General features: G+C 40.7%; 1 protein-coding gene across 1 annotated transcript; it reads left to right on the forward strand.

Annotated features, from left to right (window-relative positions):
• Window positions 1–1,400: 1,400 nt before the first annotated feature.
• Window positions 1,401–20,671, forward strand: slc6a5 (solute carrier family 6 member 5). The gene is made up of 15 exons (XM_029425381.1): window positions 1,401–1,889; window positions 3,746–3,896; window positions 4,497–4,628; window positions 4,755–4,928; window positions 6,365–6,515; window positions 7,095–7,227; window positions 9,135–9,269; window positions 9,364–9,467; window positions 10,400–10,524; window positions 10,740–10,852; window positions 14,788–14,919; window positions 15,313–15,412; window positions 17,343–17,443; window positions 18,884–19,051; window positions 20,516–20,671. The coding sequence occupies exons 1-15, from the start codon at window positions 1,401–1,403 to the stop codon at window positions 20,669–20,671; spliced, it is 2,364 nt and encodes a 787-aa protein (XP_029281241.1).
• Window position 20,672: the final 1 nt, after the last annotated feature.

Below are 20,672 nucleotides of genomic sequence, written 5' to 3' on the forward strand. Positions count from 1 at the left end.
CCCAAACGAGCTGTGTGTGTGTGTGTGTGTGTGTGTGTGTGTGTGTGTGTGTGTGTGTGTGTGTGTGTGAGCTCGTGTGAGATGCGTCCGTGTATGTGTGTAAGCATCCTACACATCCCTAGAGACAAGTGTATTAATCAGCTTTGGGAAGAGTCTGTCCAGTGCTCACGCATGCCGTGCGTAACCAGAACGCACACAATTCACGCACGCACACACGCGCCCCTGTCGTATTGGCTCCGGTTGTCCCTTTAAAAATCCGAATCAAGGCCAATGATTTATCAAACTCCTATTATCAAGAAAATGTCACGCGAAGGGCACCTTGCTCTGCACTGACGCAAACTCAGTTCTTTCCCACGGAGCTATAGAAAAGCTTTGCACTCGCGGCTTGGCGCGGCTACAAGCAGTCCGCTTCCTGTCCTCTCTTTGTCCTTTTACAGCTGATTCCAGCCTGCCAGCAGACCCAATCTGCAAACATGGTAAGTGTTCGAAAACACTTGTTTAACTTTTCCACCTGCTGTTTGATCTGTTTTCTGAACTTGTTCTGAGCTGTTTTCGTGTTAATTTGACACATGTTTTTTTTAAAGCAGTGTTCTTGTGCTGTCCATGGTGCTGAAATGCAGCTGCGGCTCCACATTAAAAACTTTTTTTCCACTTCATTCAATCGCCACACAACAGTCATTTTTTTCTTTTCGTAAAATCCCGAAGTGTGGCATTGTTAAAGTTTAAATGTTAGAAACATTTTAGTTACAATTTTCTTCACCACATCTTTTTGAATTTTTGAAAGATTAAGCAATTACAACCAGGTGCAGTTATTTTTTCTCACTAATTAAAACACAACCAAGCATTAATCAATGAACAGTTGTTGTTGTTTTTTACTAGAAACACCACCTTTTTTTTTTCTTTTTTACAAACTGGAGGCTTTTCTGGTTGCTATCCCTCAAAGCTAAATTTCAGGGAGTCATTTGTAATTCCTCCGCCCCGGGTCCGCTCACTGCTGTAACACCGGTGATCTTGCATGCCTGCCGGGGAGAGTGGAGCCACCGAGAGACCCACAGCAGCTTGTCTATTGCCCATAAAAATCAGTGGATGTGTGTGGCTGAATGACATGAGGGGGAAATGGGGCGTAAAATTAAAGAATCTTGCAGAAAGCGAGAACTGGAGAAGCAAGGCAACCCCCCTCCCTCCAACACACACTTACACACACTCATAGACACACACCAACACACCCGGTAGACTGTGAGCTGAAACTATAGAGCAGCCAGAGAACATGCTGCAGAAAAACGTTGCAGAACTGAGAATTGAGCATTTTCAGTGCCAAAGCACAGCTGAGCTGCAGCAGCCTCACAGCTTCATGCTTTCTGCCATTCTGCTGCCTTTTGTCTCGCTGATCTCTCACTCCCATGTTCCAGGATTTCTCTGACCAGAGAGAAATGGCCAAACAACCGGCCAGCTCCAGCGCTTCCACCGGCTACATCCCGGCGCAGCAGCCCGATGGAGCTGCGGGACTTACAACAAACAAACCGGACAACACGACTGCGTGCCAGCCGCCCGCCCCTCACCATCACCCGGCGCCTCAGCCGCCACCTCCGTGCAACGAGGGCAAAACTTTTTGTACCACGGAAAATAATCCGGGAGAACTGGACAGCAATAAAGCATATGGGACGTTTAAAAACACCGCGCCTGCGGCCCCTGGATCCGTGGCCGTCAACTCGGCCTTCAGAAAGGATTCCACCGGTTCGGCCCGCGGGGGGGCCGCCCTGTACGGCGACCCGCTCCGGGCCACTGCAGAGCAGAACAACACCACGGGCAACTGGACGGCAATGAGCCAGACCACCATCATACTGGGAACAGATGGGAACACGTCTGTTCATCCCGGCACCGTGGCGGGGGTAAGTCAGCTAAATGAAGCCTTTGCTTAACGAAGAGCGGCTGGTCTGACAGCAGAGCGGCGGGAAGCAGGTGCGGTGTGGATGTTTCCGTGTGTCGCTGAGTGGATTTAACCTGCTGCCTCCAAACAGGGGAGGTGCAAACCCCTGGGAGCTCTTACCGCCATGCAGAGCTTTAGTAGATCAGTGCTGCTGATGTGTGATGGAGAGAAAGACGGAGAGTCTGTGCTGAGCTGTAACGTGTATCCCTTAACAACAGCAGGTTGTGGTTTGTGGTTTTGTCTCTGCACAGATGTGCTTAAAAAGTGTGAATTTGCAGAAAACTTTCGAGCTGAATCAGTGGATGATTGTGGTTTAGCAATCAGACCATAGCCTAAAAAGGAGCAATCATTATGAGGCCATGTGATGGGAAAATAGTAGTTATTTAACAATCCGAAAAGACATTGACCTAAGTGTTTTTCTTCCTTATTGTAACTCAGGCTGTATGAAGATTTCCACAAAGCCCAAGGCAGAGGTTCATCCTGCTGATATAATGTGGCTATACATGGTGCAGTGGACTAACATAAGTAGAAGCTAAGGCTGAATTATTGAATGTAACGAACAGTAGTAGCCTACTTTGGGTGAACCCTGAGCTATTTGGCGTCCCTGCTCTGTGCAGCGTCATGTCCTGATCCCTCTGCACCAATCTGATCAAAACTTTCAAAACCTGCTTATGTCAGCTAAATATCCGGGAAGAAAACGAAGGTATTATTTATGAATAAGTGTGATTGATGATCAGATCAGCAGTCAGTGCAGAGGGAACATTAGTCCTGAGCGAGACTATTTGTTTTTGGATAAACCGATTTCCAATGATTTGTTCTGCTTCATTTTTTTGCTCACAGTTACAATGGTAACACGATTACCGATAAGTGGGATTCAATTATACTCTCGCGGTATTTTCGGTGTTCCCTGCTCCCGGCAGACACACTTGGTATGGCCCAGAAGCCCAGGTGTTATCCGGTTGATAGACAGCACTGTATTACATGAGACTGCGGATTGTTTCCAATCCCCGCGAGGGCACCCCCACCCCTCACACACACTCACACGTACAGACACACACGTACAGACACACACACGTACAGACACACACACACACGCACACACGCACACGCACACACACACACACACACACACACACACACACACACACACACACACACACACACACACACACACACACACACACACATTCCCATGCATGGTGTTGTTTATTATCTGAATAGTCATGCCATTTCTTTTATGAATCTACTCAGATCCTGCCGTGCAGTTGTAATTATGCATTTTTGTTAGTAGCCCATTTGCACTCATTATATTAGTGGACCATTAGCAGTTTCTCTCATCTTTGCATCTGAGATTTAGGAGGTGCTTTCAAGCGGTTTGGTAGAAATAATGGGACTATAAGTGCATTTGAAGAGGAGTTTTATATACAGGCTTGTCATTGGAAAGCTGGTGCTGATCTCTGATAGTCAAACGCATCTGTGAACGAAATTAACATGAAACAAAATTCCAGTAATATTTAGTGAGAAAAATGCTAGCTGCACTCAAAAACATTTATATTCTCTGACAGGATTCCTGTGTATTTTTAAATGAAGAACATAGTTCAAGGATTATTTATGTTAGTAAAATAAAAAGATGTTATATCTTTTTAGAGGTAAATAAAAATTGTATTTCGTTGGTGGTTGTTTTATATATATTTTTGGTTATTTAATTCAGGCCCAAGCTTTTATAAGTATTATTTTTCTGATGGTTTAACTTGGAGTCTAGTGTAACAAGGCTGGGGTTTTACTTTGGAAAATAAATGATTGTGTTTTTCCTCTTAGGCTGACGATGATGACGACGAGGAGGGAGATGAGAATAAGGTCAGAGGAAACTGGACCAATAAATTGGATTTTATTCTGTCCATGGTTGGCTATGCGGTGGGACTGGGCAACGTGTGGAGGTTCCCTTATCTTGCCTTCCAAAATGGTGGCGGTAAGAGTTCTGGGTCAATGCTTTATATTTCCTGACAGGCACAAACGAAAAAATCAGTTCAGAAAATGCAATTTTGTCAGGGTTTGAATTATTTCCTATTGCTTCTTTTGAAATGTTTCTTCCAATTGTAGGCCTTAACCAGGGGGAAAATACTACACTAAAAATACAAAAGAAAATTGCTTATACAAGCGATATTTTGTTCAGTGATTATTTTTCATATATATAAAAAAAGAAAAAAAGATAATGCACTAAAAATAATGTATTTACGCTGTTAAGACAGAAAACTGTCACAGTTGATAATAATATTATTAATAGTAACATCAATACCAGTCCATTATATCTGTTATTATGATGTTATTATCATTGTTATTATTATTCATTTGTTTAGCTATGCTCGAAGCCATTTACAGATCATTTATGTTTTTTATCCATCAATCAATTTAATGATTCACACTGTGGGTTGTTTAAATATCAGCAGATGAGACGCAGGCACGAGCACCTTAATTCCCATTTTATTCTGATAAAGTGCTCATGTTAGTTTCATGCTTTTCTGACTCTTCTACTGCGCTCTGTATAGCCTGCTGTTTTATTTCCTTGTAGGAGCTTTTTTGATCCCCTACCTGACAATGTTGGGCATTGCCGGCATCCCAATCTTTTTGCTGGAGGTGTCCCTGGGCCAGTTTGCCAGCCAGGGGCCCGTGTCAGTGTGGAAATGTATCCCAGCTCTGCAAGGTAAACTGCCACAAATAACCAACCCAAAGACAATTCAAAAATAAAAACTCATTTGTTATTATCATCACGAGTTCTCTACTTTTCTTAAGTGTAATTTATATATTTCGTCTCATTTATTTATTTTAGGTTGCGGGATTGCCATGTTGATAATATCTGTCTTGATAGCCATATACTATAATATTATAATGTGCTGGACACTGTACTACCTGTTCGCTTCGTTGAAGGGCTCACTGCCATGGGCTAACTGTAGGAATGAGTGGAACACGGGGGAATGTAAGGACAAAGACATGCTGCTGTTAGGTAAGACACACACACACACACACACACACACACACACACACACACACACACACACACCCACACACACCAAAAGCACCCCTCTCTCTCCCCACAATGCGCAATGCGTCACGACTCCCTCAGCTGAGGTGTCCTGCAGTATAATGAATCCTGACCTGTGATCTCTGCGGTGTTTTCACTCTCAAAAACACTTTAAATCCAATTATTCTGAATAATACAGGCTAATGACAAGTAATGCCGGGCCTCAATGTGACAGATTAAACTTAGAAACAAATATCTGATATAGTTTTGATTCTTCTTTTGTGAGATAATGTCAGATATTTTAGATTTAGTAGGGCAGACTTTTTTTTTAAAATGAAACTGTAGACGAAATCGTGGTTTCACTATGAGTAAATGCACGGGCAGGGCCCCGAAGGTGTTTGACGTCGATCTGCGTCGAATAAATATCGAAATTCCATTAATTTCGTGTAATATTCGCCTTTAGCTATTCTGTGAATTCAGCACAAAAAACTGCTTGCTTGACAAATTTACTGTACAGCTGAGCTGCTGCAGTGCTGCAGTGAGCCCGAGACTGACCCCTGCTGGCTGCTACACGAGTTGCAGGCATGTTCACCACTGTAGCCTCTCCACCTGCTAAAGGAGGGAAATAACAGAATATTTGCTATATGAGAAAATCATGCAACCTGTCAAAACTGAATACGTTCACATCGCATGTACTGGGGTAGACACACGTATATGAGAATCTTAACCATCTGATACAATAGCCCTGCAAACATTCTTTTAAATATAAATACTATTTCTACTATGATTTAAATGTTTCATATTTTCCTGTCAAGAAAGATTGTGGTGAAACTAGTCTGATGCCATATTCTGCTGTGCTGTAGCATTAGATCCAGGGGTTTGTAATATTGTTTCTAACCCCATTTAGTTACACAAACATTGGAGTGGTTGGGTCATTGTTTTGTCAGTTGTCAGTTTTATTTTTGTCCTGAATTTTGAAAAAACTCGGAGTGCAAAGCTTGTTTTCTGCATTAAAAGCAGGATAAAAATAACGTAAGCCATAAAAAGCAATTTTGTCTTCTCACTTTCTCCGATGTGTCTGCATGAAGAAATGTGCAGTCAAAAGAAAAGCAGGTTTTCTTATCTTATCTTTCCTGGAGTATCTGAAATGAGGCACATATTCTGTATAATCCTTTCTGTTATTCACACCTGGCTATATATCAAAAAGAACAAAGCAATCTAACACGGTTGGGTCCAGTTCTCTCACTGAGGATCCACACTGCCGTTTGCTGTCAGCCCTCCTCTCCACACATCAGATCCATCTGTTCGCTCCCGCTTTGCTCTCAGTGGGTAAACCTGAGCGGACAGTCAGCTCTGTCCCACAGCAGCTTTCTGCCAGTCTCTCCCAGTTGACGTGTGTTGGTTTCTGATTGGAACAGACACGTGCATCCTGCGGGACAGAAACATCACCTCCATCAAGAACTCCACCTTCTGTCTGTCCCCCAACACTGTGGGAAACCTGACCAAACTGTTGAACATGACTATAGACAGCAACAAGACCTACGTCAGCCCCAGCGAGGAGTACTTCAAGTGAGTGCAGTCAGCCATTTCAAGTAGAATATAAATGTAATAGTTTGGTGTTATTTCCATAGTTTCACAGATGAGAGATTCAATCAGATATTTTTTCAGTTACTCTTCTTATGCAGATATTTGGCTTTCTAGGATGTTTATCTGGTTTACAGACACTCAGACCAGGCTTGATCATAATGATAATACATAATACTGTTTTAACTTGCCCAGCTGCTTTTGAAAGCACAAGCATTACAACTACAACTCAACACAATACCAAACTAATACGATCTGTTTCAGTTACATGTAATGAATGTGTAATGAATGTGTAGCAGTCTCTTGAAACGAGACAGAATAAGCCGACCTTCTGCAAAAGAATGAAGAACATGAAATATCAATTCTTGAATCAAGTTCATTTGTTTTGGCAACAGATTGAAATAATCTAACTACACTGGCAGACTTGTAGGACTATACATAAATGACTTGATGCAATGAAGCATTTTCAGTGTACAGATTTCTATTGTATCTATATTGCATTATGTTTTAGTTTCTTGAGATGTGATTTCAGGCTGAGTTGTGCTGTTTGAATCACACCTGCAGGTACAATGTGTTGCACATCTCTAAAGGAATCGAATTTCCAGGAGACATCCGCTGGCCTCTGGCAGGCTGTCTGCTTCTGGCCTGGTTTATCGTCTATGCTTCTTTAGCCAAAGGAATCAAGTCATCAGGAAAGGTAACAGAACACACAAACTGCTCAAACTGTTCCTCTGATCTCCTTTTGCTGTTTGCAGCCTTTTTGTTTTAGCTGTAGAGGAGAAACACGAAAGTGCCCCCTAGTGATGAAACGTGGCACATGCTGTCCAAGGAGTGAGCCCTGCAGGTCCTCAGCAAGGGAAGCGCTCATGTTCAAACTGAAGAGCCCGAGCTGTTACCAAGGGCCGAGTTCTCACTGCCTTTTCCGTTTTGGATCTACTAATCAGATATTAAAACGTCAGGATTCATTCATCTTTCATTTGGATCTTTTATATGTAATAAATGTGGAGAAACTTATCAGGCTTTGAGTTTTGGTTTGTAACTTCTGTTACGTAAATTAATATATAATTATATAATATAATATATAATAATATATAAATTAAATTATAAAGGGAGTGAAAATAATTATTTTTAAACTAAGAAGCTCAAAAAACAAACAAACACCTAATTATTTTTGATAGTTCATTTGAGAAGATTCAGATTCAATAAATTGAAAACAAACCCCAACACTATTGTAGCCACAATTCAAAAAGCTTTAGGCCTTTCTGACTGCAACCTGTCCACAGAATCCCCACTTGTATACTCACCACGTTTTTCTCGCATGACTTCACAGTAAGCGAAGAAAGATTCTTGATGAATTGAAGTAAAATTGGGGCTCTTTTTAACTACAGGAAACATCTGTTTACAAACTCTCACACAACTCATGTAGATCCAGGTTTACATTTATCCAGTTACAGTATATGCTCTCTATTTTCCAAACACATGCATCTTTGCTTAAACCTTACAATTTAAAACACTTCAGAATAGACATGCAGGCGCTACTCATCTGTGTTTTAAACAGTAAGGTTTCAGAGAAAATGCATGGGTTTGGAAAGTAGTGAGCATACATCTGGATAAATGAGCTTTGGATTACACTGCACAAGTTTGTAAACGGATGTTTTGATAGTTGTCAAATGTGACCCCATTTACCTCAAATAACAAAAACAATTCTTCAAGAATTCAAGGTAATACAAGGTGAGTAATAGATATACAAATGATCATTCTACGGGTGAAGTATTCTTTTAATATCTTTAATTGCAGCGGATTGTGAGTTACACTCCTGACAATAACTTTATACTTTAGTTGGAAGGGAAGAGAAAAGGGGAATTCAGGATTCAATATTCTCCCTGCATCACTCATTAGTTTTGTGGATCTGTTTCCCTCCCTTGTTTGAGGAGAGACAACCGGCAGAAGGAAACGTTTTACAGCCTACTGATTGCACCTTTAGAGGTTATTCAGGTGGAATTCTTGTGTAATGTTGCCCTCTACTGGACATAGATGCAACACACACTGTGGCACGACAGTTGTCGTAAACCTATTTAGACTGCGCCGATATATTTGCATATTTCGTCATAGAAAACATCTGGCTACCTATTACATTGTAAGGCAGCTGCAGAAATGCTTTCATAACTCTTACTTGCTCGGGAATCTCACATTTACTTTGTAATCATGATGATCTATATCTATACTTGTTCTGATCAAACACGTGCTGTAAGATACGTAACTTTTGATTTATATAGAGTATTTTGTAGAAGCTAGGTTAAGTTTGGGTGTCACGCTATTATGACTGTACCAAAGTTGACAAAAAGGTTAAATGAATATGGCGTACATTGCAGAAAGGGAGAAATAAAACAGACAAAAACAACATATAGCACCAGATTCGTCACTGCACTTCTTTGGGTCCCCAGCAATATTTAAAGAGAAAAGAAAAATAATCTGTTCTCTACTCATAAACACAGGATTGTTTCGTAGTATTGCTTTCTAAAGCAATTTTATCTTTAATTATGAAATGTTTGTCCCATTTCCCTCTCCTTCTCGCTCTCACTTTGCCTCATCTTGTTTCCTCAGGTGGTGTATTTCACAGCCACATTTCCCTACGTGGTGCTGGTCATCCTGCTCATCAGAGGAGTGACCCTCCCCGGTGCTTTCGACGGCATCCTCTACTTTATAACACCAAAGTGGGAGAAGCTGTGTGATGCGAAGGTGCCTGATGCCTGTGGTTTGATTCAAGCATGACGTGTTTTGCACCATCTTTTTCTGCTCTTTACCTGCAGCTCTTCCTCTCCTCCTCTGTCAGGTGTGGAAAGACGCAGCCACTCAGATCTTCTTCTCTCTGTCGGCTGCTTGGGGAGGCCTCATCACACTCTCTTCCTACAATAAGTTCCACAATAACTGCTACAGGTAAACACACAAAAGGTAAACCATGCTTCTGGCACACACATTCAAACTGTCACCGTAGACACCAACACTGTATCTGTATGTCTGATAGAAACGTCAATAATAAACATCACTCTGTGCAGCCAGTAGTTCAGTGTTTCTTTCATTTCCTCTCACCTGAAGCCCCCCCCCTCTGTGTTTGAAATAAGTCAAATATTGTTGTATTTTATTTATCACACTCCCACTCAGTTCTAAACATATAAAGGTAATTTTTATTGTAAACACCTACAAAAAATGTGATTTCTTGTGTGATGAAATCAGATTCTTGTTATTGCCTTAAACCAACACATTGAAAGAAAAGTGTCATTTGTTGTGGTTTGTAGAAATATTTATTTTCTCGTGAACACAACTCAAGCGCTTGTTGTTGAGTTGTTTCTAAACTTAATTTTTATTTATTTATTTATATATATATATATATATATATATATATATATATATATATATATATATATATATATATATATATAAATATTTTCTTATATAATTCAATATAATACACATTCCATTATGAAAGTACAAAAATACCTTCAATAAAGCACCTATTAAAATATCATACATGCAAAGGCCCTCCATAAATATGAAAGAAGATACTGTACATTTGGTTGCATTACAAAACATTTTACAATATATAGCACTACACCCTCCCTGTCCACCTTCTGGTACACTTTTTAAAGCCCTCGATGAATCTTTCTGACAGTATTTGTTCCTGCCACCTGATGGCGCCATTGTATCTCTTATCTACGTTAACACGAGACAGTGATGTCCTGTATCAAATAAAAGAGCTTTATCATTATATTACTTGTTATAGGTAGTATATTTTAAATATTGTTGCACTATTTCAATCACTAAAGCAAATATTTAGCTTCTTTTTCTCTCTTTCGTCTTTCCCCCTGCAGGGATACTATTATTGTGACATGTACAAACAGTGCCACCAGTATATTTGCTGGGTTTGTCATCTTCTCGGTCATTGGTTTCATGGCACATGAGTTGAAAGTGCCGATAGAGAAGGTGGCAGATGAAGGTAAGATACCAAAGCAGCAGGCAGCAGCTGTAGGCCGGCCCGGCGCTGCTCACTCAAACACACCTGATAACTGTATCTCCTGTGGATATGGTGCGTGTGCATCCTCGTTTACATGTGTGTGTGTGTGTGTGTGTGTGTGTTTGTGTGTGTGTGTGTGTGTGTTTGTTTGTGTGTGTTTGTGTGTTTGTGTGTGTGGGTGTGGGTGTGGGTGTCAGGTCCAGGCATAGCGTTCGTGGTGTATCCAGAGGCTCTGACCAGACTTCCCTTGTCTCCTTTCTGGGCAATCATTTTCTTCCTCATGCTCCTGACTCTTGGTCTGGATACCATGGTAACCACTGCTCTCTCAATATATGTGTGTGTGTGTGTGTGTGTGTGTGTGTGTGTGTGTGTGTGTGTGTGTGTGTGTGTGTGTGTGTGTGAGAGTGTGTGTGTGTGTGTGTGTGTGTGTGTGTGTGTGTGTGTGTGTGTGTGTGTGTGTGTGAGAGAGTGTGTGTGTGTGTGAGTGCATTGCATTGTCTTATGTCTATACTTCTGTGGCTCATACGTCCTCATAATAGCGATGAGGCAAATCTTCCAGAGTAAAGATATTTGACGGTTCTTCACTTCTATAAGTTCCAGCTTTAACGACACAATCTGACATTTAGGAATGAAAAGCGTGTGTATGGTGTGATGACTTCATGATGACTTTAGTTCAGTTTTGCTAGCTGCCTTGGTTAGTTACTTTTGCTTTTACAAAGCTTCCAACACACACACATTTACACACACCCATCACTTAACCCCTGACACACACCACTAGTTTCACTAACATTCACACTTTAATTATTTATCACTTCTTTAATTAGGTTCAACTGGCACTTTTACTCAGATTTAATTTGATTTAATTGATGACATTTGTTCTGAGTTGCTAAATGAATCTTATTTATGTTCATATGGTGTGTCTCTCTTTTCTTTTATAACCAGTCGAGCCAGGTCGTTACACAGGACATAGAAAAACTCAACACCGCTGTAAATACACCTGTTTGTCATTTTAGCCAAATTAAGATAAGAAAATAACATAAATCCAGGATATGATTAGCCTAATTTAGCACAAAGACTGGAAGCAGAGGGAAACTGTTAGCCTAGCTGTGTCAATAAAAACTAATTTCAACAACTTTCAAATGAGAGTCAGCTGGGTTAGGGGTAGCTTGGAAGCTCAGTCTAAGGACAGGACTGATGCTGCATACAGTATAGTTACTGTGTCCAGTGGTTGTTTGTCAAGAAATAGCTTCTGGGCTAACGCTAACTGTTCATAAGTCCACAGTCTTCTACTAACACGTGAAAAAAACAATAAACAAAATGCAAGACTTTATTGGAGTGGTTGGAAGTTGTATATATATATATTTTTAAATGTGGTCAAATGTATTTATTACTTATATTCAGTCTTTGTTCTAAGCTAGGCTAAACACCAGCTGGACCTCCCTCTGTAGTGGACACACAGAGATGAAAGTCATATCACTCCTCTCATCTGAATCTGGTGCAAGACAAGAAAACAAACCTGCTTCTTAATATAGTAACATTTATCGGCCACTTCAGGGCTCAAAGTACACCATACTGTCAAACCTACAACAACCCACATTTACACTTCCAGCAGACACAGATGCGACACTATTATTGCGTTGGAGTCGAGTTTCTGAGGAATTTAAGTGCAGCATTCACTTTTTTATTATTTTTTATTTGTGGTTTGGTCTCCACTCACTCCTGAGAACAATATCCGGCTCTTTAGCTGCTCGTGTTCCACTTTCCTCACCAGCTATTTTTGTTTTGTTGTTTGTTGCTGGGAAAGTATTGTACAGTGGGTCTATCAGGACATTTTTTTTTACTAAAAACAGCTAAAAATAGGGCTGAGACTGAACCAGACGTGTAAATATTCACTAAAACCAAAGACAATGTTCTAACAGAGGCTAAAAGCTTCACTACAGCGGCAGTTGGTGCTAATTGTCTTTGTCTTTTGGGTGTCACTGTAAATTCAGGTGACACATTGGTGTTTGATTTAATATACAAATATTCATAAGGTGGAGCTCTAAGAACAGGGTTTTTTGTTAAAGGGTTAAGATACATTTGAGATCAGAGTAAGGGAATGAATATAGTCAGTGAATTCATAGAAATCAGAAGCAGTGTTTTTTTGTATTTCTAAAATAATTTGTAAATCAATTTTTTATGTGGTGGTTTGTGAGAAAACATAGTTTCAGTTTCAGCTGCAACACCAAACATTTTATTAGTGAAGATCTCTAAGTTTCATAACATCAGCAACCTTTATGTTGGTAAGTAGAGTCTCAAAATAAACACTCAACTTCGGTAGCGGCATCCAGCTAGGTATAAACGCTGCACCCATTGACCTAATTAACATAATTACCCATACACACCACCCACTGTGGCTGATTTCAGCTCAAGTGCTCCAGCTCTACAGGTACTTGAGCTGAGGGGGGTCTGTGTGATTGGATTGAGTGAAATTAAGTTGACCTTAAAGATTTGCAACAACAACACTGATGTAAATCTAAGTTTATGATAAATTAAAGTACACACATTAGGTGAGCATTTTATCACTATTTTTCTTACATTTTGTAGACTGAACAATCCCAAATAATAATGTGGAGCTTGGTAAACATTTTAAATGTAGAAGTAGAAAAGTAGTATTTAATTATAATCAATTAATGCATTAATAAGAATAAATGTACCAATCAATAATTCTATTTCCTATCACAAAATAAAAAGAATTCTAAAGGCTAACTGTTTACTCTTTAAATTATTTTGTTTATGGAAAAAATATTGAAATATTATTCAAATTATAAGATGCACTTTTTAAGATTCATATATTAACAATGGATCAAGATGTTTATATTAACAATAAATCACATGCCTTTGATGTGAACGTTTTCCCTCATAGTGACAAACCCACAGACAATGATCACCCAGCTGTGCTGTTCTCTTCGGCTCTACGGAACGTTTTAGTGTCTTTCAGTTGTTTTGGTTTATGAGCAAAAAAGCTTTAATAAACCTAATGTACACCACATGACCGGGACCAACATATAACAGACAAAGTTAGCAATTAGCTAAGGAACAACATGGAGCATCTAGCAGCTAAAAAGCCAAATTGGAGCTAATAACATAATACATAACTATAAAGATATATAGAATATATAATATTGCTTACATTCATCGAGTTGATGCAAACGCGACTCTAAATGATTGATCATTTTCCTTTTCTGTCTGCTGGATTTGTAAAAAAGCATTTTTTTGCTATTAGTTTGCCATAATGACTTTATAACATGTCAATATTGTGGTTTTAGTTTCAGTAGCCAAGCAAATCTACTAATAATACACTTTTAAATGGACTCCTTTTCAGTACTACCCATGTGCCACTACACTTCTAAGTTACAAAACAATAATTGTGTCAGTCACTGCACTTATTTATTCCTGATGTAACTTCAGTGAACAAACATTTCAGTCGCCGGGATGTTTTCAAAGTCCAGAGGAACCCCAGAAACAATCCTGGGCAAACAATTATAGACAAAACACCAACTCCTCTAAATGCACCGTGATGCTCCTGAGCCGAGCGGAGGAGCAGGGGGCACAGCAGCGCATTAAGACACAAGTCAACATTAACAGTAAATGATGATGTTACTTTGCCTTGGAAGCGGCGGCTCCGAGGAGAGGGCTGGTGGCTTTGTTGTAGAAAGCAACTCGGCGGTAATAAGCTTGGGACGTTGATGGGAAATTAGTTTTGGGAGCTCAGAAGGAAGTAGAGGAGCGGAGAGGAGGCAGATAGCTCGGTGCCAATGGGTTTCTACAGTACACACACACATACACAAACTATACCAACCTCTCTCAATTTGCCTGTTTGCATATTCCTCCACTGGTGTCCTCTGGGTTCTGAGCCCATTTTACCATCAAGTTACATTGGCTAATGAAACCTGCTCTTCCTCAGGTTTAAGATGATGTTCTTTATTTGTTTTGGTAATAAATGAAATGACGGTAAAAATGTGTTTATTGGGGGAATTGAAAACGAACCGGTTACTGAATTCCGACAGCAGCAGCTGCTCCAATTCAAATGAGGCAAGCGTGCTGACTGGAGGCTTTTCAGTTGAAACGCTGCTGCAATTGGGCTGATTTTTTTCAGTAATTTTGTAGTCGGGATCTCTGATCTGATGTGTTTCCCAGATTTAGCCTTAAAACATCATCATGGATTAAACTCTCCCTTCTTCCTCCCTCTCATATCCATCCCAGTTTGCCACCATTGAGACCATCATAACCTCCGTCTCAGACGAGTTCCCCAAATACTTGAGGAAAAACAAACCGTTCTTCACCCTGGTCTGCTGCTTCTTCTTCTTCTTCATGGGGTTTCCCATGATCACAGAGGTACGACACAAAAACGCACATCTATATACACACTGATGCAGCAACGCCCCAAGGGACATTTGAGCATTCTCCCCACGCCCTGCAAGACTCTTTCTTTGAATAAGCTGACAGATTTCTGCATGTAAAGCGGAGTCGCAGCCTTCAGAGGACAGGCTCGCTGAGTGGAACAAGAGAGGCTGAGCCTTACTATAATCTCCCCAGACAGCTTCAGAAGGCAGAATCCAGCCTGAAGTAGGATTCATACATGTCATCCTTTTGATCTGGTACAAGTCAGTGTGAAAGTTATGACCATGGACAAGTCAGAGCTGGAAGAGAGGGAGGAGGGGTGTCATTGTAAGATGAAGCCTTGAACTGTTGTAATATTTAGTTTGTGTGTTTGTGTGTTTGTGACAGAGTGGGATGTTCATGCTGCAGTTGGTGGACACGTTCGCAGCCTCATACTCCTTGGTCATCATTGCGATCTTCGAGCTGTTGGGGATTTCCTACCTCTATGGTGAGTACAGCTGATCCTGTTTTATCTTATGACCTTTCACCAGCTGGAGGCTGAGGCTGAAATGTGAATGTTACATCCTACAACATGAATTCTTTTCAAAATATCTCCACTGATCTCCATCTCCATCCTCAGACGTTATTGTTTGCAGGTCTACAAAAAAAGAAAAGAGAATGTACCTCAGACCAGCTCTTTCATCAAATATCAGATATCCTAACCTCCCTGAACACAGCTAAAGGAACACATTTCTGTTTTGAAGAGGAATTCATTTACACTAGAAGCCACACTTCCTGTTTGCAGCGCAATAGCATCTTTGTGTCTTCAAACTCCACATCCCCAATTTGTGATGCAGGCTTTCTGTTAAAGATGCCACTTGATGTGTTTTCTCAGACTTAACAAAGCTCCTCCAGAGACACAGAAGACATTATATTATAACTGTTTACACAGACTTCTTATGACTCGTGAACTGCCTTCAACATGACATCAGTACAACGTGAATGACCCTTTGACAATTTGCTAAACCTAAAATCATTTCATAGTTCAATAGTCAAGGTTTTAGCGGAGAGTCCCTTTAAAGTCCCTTGAGGTTTTTTCAGAGGCTTTTCTATTCTGAACAAAAAATAAATGGACAAAATTCTGAATTCTTATCTTTTGCGGTGTAACATTTTTAAAATCTAAAAATCTTTCAATTGAATTTCAGCTCATCAACTCAACTCAACTTGACATATATAGATATAAATTGGCAAGACTTACATTTCCAACAATAAAACAATAAATAAATCAATAAAATAAAATAAACACCCGGGATAAGAAATAATATGAATACCAATGACTATAACTTATGGCTATAACATTACTCAAATTAAAAGTCAGATTAAAAAGATAGGTGTTTAATTTCCTTTTAAAAAATGCTGAGAGAGCTTGCTGCTCTAATGTCCAGAGGAAGTGTGATCCACAGTTTAGGGGAATGAAAACAGAAGGCGCTCTCATCGGTACTTTTATGGGACACATAAGGAACATTTAAAAGAAAATCTGTGGAGATCTCTGATGTATGAAGGAACAAGTTCATTTAGATCTTTATAAACAAGTCAAATGACTTCAATTCTCAAAGATACAGGTAGCCAGAGCAGTGTCTTAAGCAGTGGGGTAATGTGAGCCACTGTTTTTGTTTGAGGTAAGTCTCTGCTGTAGTTTTCTCATAGAAAATATTTAAAACAGTCTAAGCGTTGAGTAATAGAATATAATTGTTTGTAACTTTGTAACGTAACTTTAAAACGACAAGGTGTTGGTGTCTGTGGTGTACAACATGTTATTCCAGCCGTGACCACTAGGGGTCTCTGTTGTGATGTCTAAGTCACACACACAGGCAGAGAGCTCATGTGTGTGTCAGAGGGCTGTTACCAAGGAGCAGAGCAAGCTCTCCACCAGTTTGTCAGAGCATCAGTACAGGTGACATATTGAAATGATTGTGTGACTCTGCCTCTTCATGTCACTCACTGTTATCTGTCAATAAAGCCAAAGGAATGAAGCCATCTGCTCCTGCACTTTTTCTCAGGGACCACAAAAACTAATGCTCTCTCTCTTATACACACACACACACATGCACACGCACGCAGGCACGCACGCGCGCAGGCACACACACACACACACACACACACACACACACCACACACACACACACACACACACACACACACACACACACACACACACACACACACACACACACATCACACACACACACACACACACACACACACACACACACACACACACACACACACACACATTCATTCAAGGTTGGATTGAATTTGCTAGCCCAACTTTTAAGGGACCTCATTAAACCCAGGTCACTCTCTGTGTCTTCTCTCTCTGACATGCTCCCATGTCTCTCTTCTTTTATTTCATTTCTCTTTTCTTTTTGTCTTTGCAGGTCTGCAGAGATTTTGCGAGGACATTGAAATGATGATTGGTTTCCAGCCAAATCGATTCTGGAGAATCTGCTGGGGCTTTGTGACTCCAACCATTCTGACGGTGTGTTTTTGTTTTCGCTCATCTCTCTCTTATTCTCTCTCTCACACAGACACACATGTGCGTCTTAAAATGTGCTCACTGCCGCCTTTCAAGTTCATTGATTTACAATTGGAAGGGAACAGAAATGTATTTCTTCCTTCCAATTCCTGTCATATTACCAACTCTCAAGTTGTTTGTGTGCTTTTCAAAATAGTAACTGCCAAATAATTAGTGTGATATCAGTTCAGCTGCTGCAAACACACACATACATTTATCAGCAGACAACACATTTTCTGTAAAATGGCCACTTCTGTGTCACATGCTGCCGTAGCAGAATCTGTAAATTCTAATGCACAGGGTTCAGCAGCATGAGGGTGTTGGACACTGGCCAGCCTTCATGTTACTAATTGTAGTGGAAACCATTGTAGCTCTGAATCAGAGGTGACGATGACAAATGGAGCAGCAGTCGGGCCGGCTGGTCATCTTGCTGCTCTCGAGGGAGATCTGATTTCTTCGGGAAACTCATTGATGCACAACCCCAGGCTAATCTATTTCTGTCTGCCTTCCTGTTTTCTGTTCGTTTTCCCTTTCTTCCTCTTATTATTATCCATCTCAGCCACATTTGTTTGCGGTAGGATGTAGATTAAAAGAAATCTCTGTCCATTTTTTATACGCACATATAGTAAAAAGGAAAGTCCCACACAGCGTTAGCTCTGTGTCCTGAGACAGTTAATTGGGAAGAAATCTACTCACAGTCCTCGTTTAGTGCAGACTACATCAGGACAGTTGGGCCATTTTTTAAAGATTTGCAGTTGTTTTTATTCTTAACAATGAATGTTGCGTTTGTTGTGATTTGTTTCCCCGAAGGATTCTGGGTGTTTTCTGCCATTATTTAACTGTGTGTCCAGTTCATAGTATTTGTAGTTGTGAGGAGAGTGAACTTGCAGGCTGCTGTTGGTTCTTCTTTACAGCTTGACCTCCCGACACAAAACAAAACAAGTTGTTTCTGTGGGACGAAACAAATGATGTCTAAATGGCGTTCACAAAAGTAAACTTGGGCTCTATTTTGTGTAAAAAAGGCTACAACTATACAATTATGCATTTTCAAGTTGTGTTGCAAACTTACAGCATAACATGCACAGACTTTGCTCAAAGCTAAAAAGATTGTTTTACACATAAGTGAAGCTAAACCTTATCACTAGAAATGAGTGTCCTCTTGCAACAGGAAACACATTTTGCAAGTGATAAATTACATTTAGAAATGTGGGTATTTTTCAGTGAAAATCTGTAATCACAGCTACGTTTGACAGTATTTATACCTGTGCAGTACAACCACAGCCTTATACTTGTGGCCACTGAGCAGCATCACTGCTCAGCTGCTCAAGGACACTGCGGTACTAGTTCTTAAAGGTAACCAAGAAGGCATTTTCATTTAACGTACATTTCCTGGATTCTGTGCAGGGCATCCTGGGACTGAGTCTGTACCAGTGGAAGGTGATGACGTACGAGGACTACACCTACCCCAACTGGTCTATGGTTATGGGCTGGCTTATGGTCACCTGCTCCGTCATCTGGATCCCCATCATGTTCCTCATCAAGATGTACCTCGCACCCGGCACCTTCAGAGAGGTAATTATTGCGACAAAGCCGTGACCATGTTATGTTTTGTTTTGGTTTGCCCCCCTTTGCGCGCACACACACACACACACACACACACACACACACACACACACACACACACACACACACACACACACACACACACACACACACACACACACACACACACACACACACACACACTCTCGGAGAAATCAATAGTCTCATCTGTCGTTCATTAGCAGGGAGAGACGCGCTGCTGGCTGACTGTTAATTTGCCAATTTTTCTGGGAGTCCGGCAGGTCCTTTTTAAATACTCAGATTAATTAATGATGATGATCGTGGCCTTCTCTCCTAACGTCTCTGTTCCCTCCGCAGCTCTGACAGCGGCTTCGATCACAGATCATCCTCTATCTTTATATTTTAATCTCTTTTCTGTCTTGGACTGTAATAAATGCATAATCATGATAGTTTTTACTCATACATTAGGGTGAACGGCCCACGTGTTTCCATTATCTTTTTTAATCTCAGGTTATTATTGATTTTCAGAAAAGGCATCAAATCAGTCTTTACATCGGGAGCTGTGACAACAAAGCTATTGTTAGAGGAAAAAATGATGTGCCCCACCCCCCACTTCTGATACAACTTAACTATACCTGATATGAAGTACTTATCCATCGTCAGTGTATTACCTACAGTAGATGACAGTTTGCACGCCCTCAGTTTGGAGAAACAGCACGAAAGCTAAACAATATACTGTGCTGGAGGGGCAGCAGCAAAACTGATTTTAGCCACCTAAAAAAATCAATATCAGTTTAAGTGTTTGCTATATTTAGAATATTTTAACTGCTTTACCTTGTCGTCAAGCAACCCTTTCTGACGGGTAATTGAAGCTGTTATATATGCTCTCTTCAAAGCCACAGAGCTACTTTACAGAACATGTAAGTTCCTGGTCTAGCCCTGCCTCGATTGGTTAGTTAGTTTGTGTTATTGTGTGACTTTGGTGTTTTAAAGGTTTAGTTCGGATTGACCAAAGTCCCACAATAACGGAAACAAACTAATTGATCAAAGCAACGGCAGCTCCCGTGTTATGAGGTAAAATTACAGTTTTTGTCAATGGAGTCTGGTGGCTTTGGAGAGAGCATAAATAGCGACTTCAGTTTCCTGTCAGAAATGGCTGTCTCACGGTAAAGCAGTGAAAATATTCCTAAATAAAGCGTATACTTTAACTGATACTGATTTTTAAGATGGGCCTTTCTCTTAGCTGGCTAAAAGAGCGTTGCTACTGCCTCCGTCCACATCAGTTGATTACTTTACTTCCGAGCTTCCTGTCTGTTTCTCCAAACTGAAGGCGCACCGCCTGTGAGGAATACACTGACTATGGGTACATCATGAAGTACATCGTAAAACCCCACTATAAACCATCCAAACGATCCCTTTTATGTATCTGCTCTACCTGTATAAAGCCTCTGTGTGTTGCCTCTCCTCTTGCAGCGTCTGAAGCTGGTCTGCTCCCCTCAGCCCGACTGGGGTCCATTCCTGATGAAGCACCGCGGAGAACGCTACAAAAACATGACCGACCCTCTGGGAACCAACTCCCTGGGCCTCAAACTGCCCCCCAAGGACTTGCAGCTCGGCTCTTACCAGTAGC

Source organism: Cottoperca gobio, chromosome 3, assembly GCF_900634415.1.
Source record: "Cottoperca gobio chromosome 3, fCotGob3.1, whole genome shotgun sequence".
NCBI classification, from domain to species: domain Eukaryota; kingdom Metazoa; phylum Chordata; class Actinopteri; order Perciformes; family Bovichtidae; genus Cottoperca; species Cottoperca gobio.

Coding starts and splice junctions, on each gene's coding strand:
- slc6a5 (XM_029425381.1), top strand. CDS start 1,401: ATGTTCCAGGATTTCTCTGACCAGAGAGAAATGGCCAAACAACCGGCC. Junction 4,929..6,364: donor CAAAGACATGCTGCTGTTAG/GTAAGACACACA, acceptor TGATTGGAACAG/ACACGTGCATCCTGCGGGAC. Junction 9,270..9,363: donor AGAAGCTGTGTGATGCGAAG/GTGCCTGATGCC, acceptor CTCCTCTGTCAG/GTGTGGAAAGACGCAGCCAC.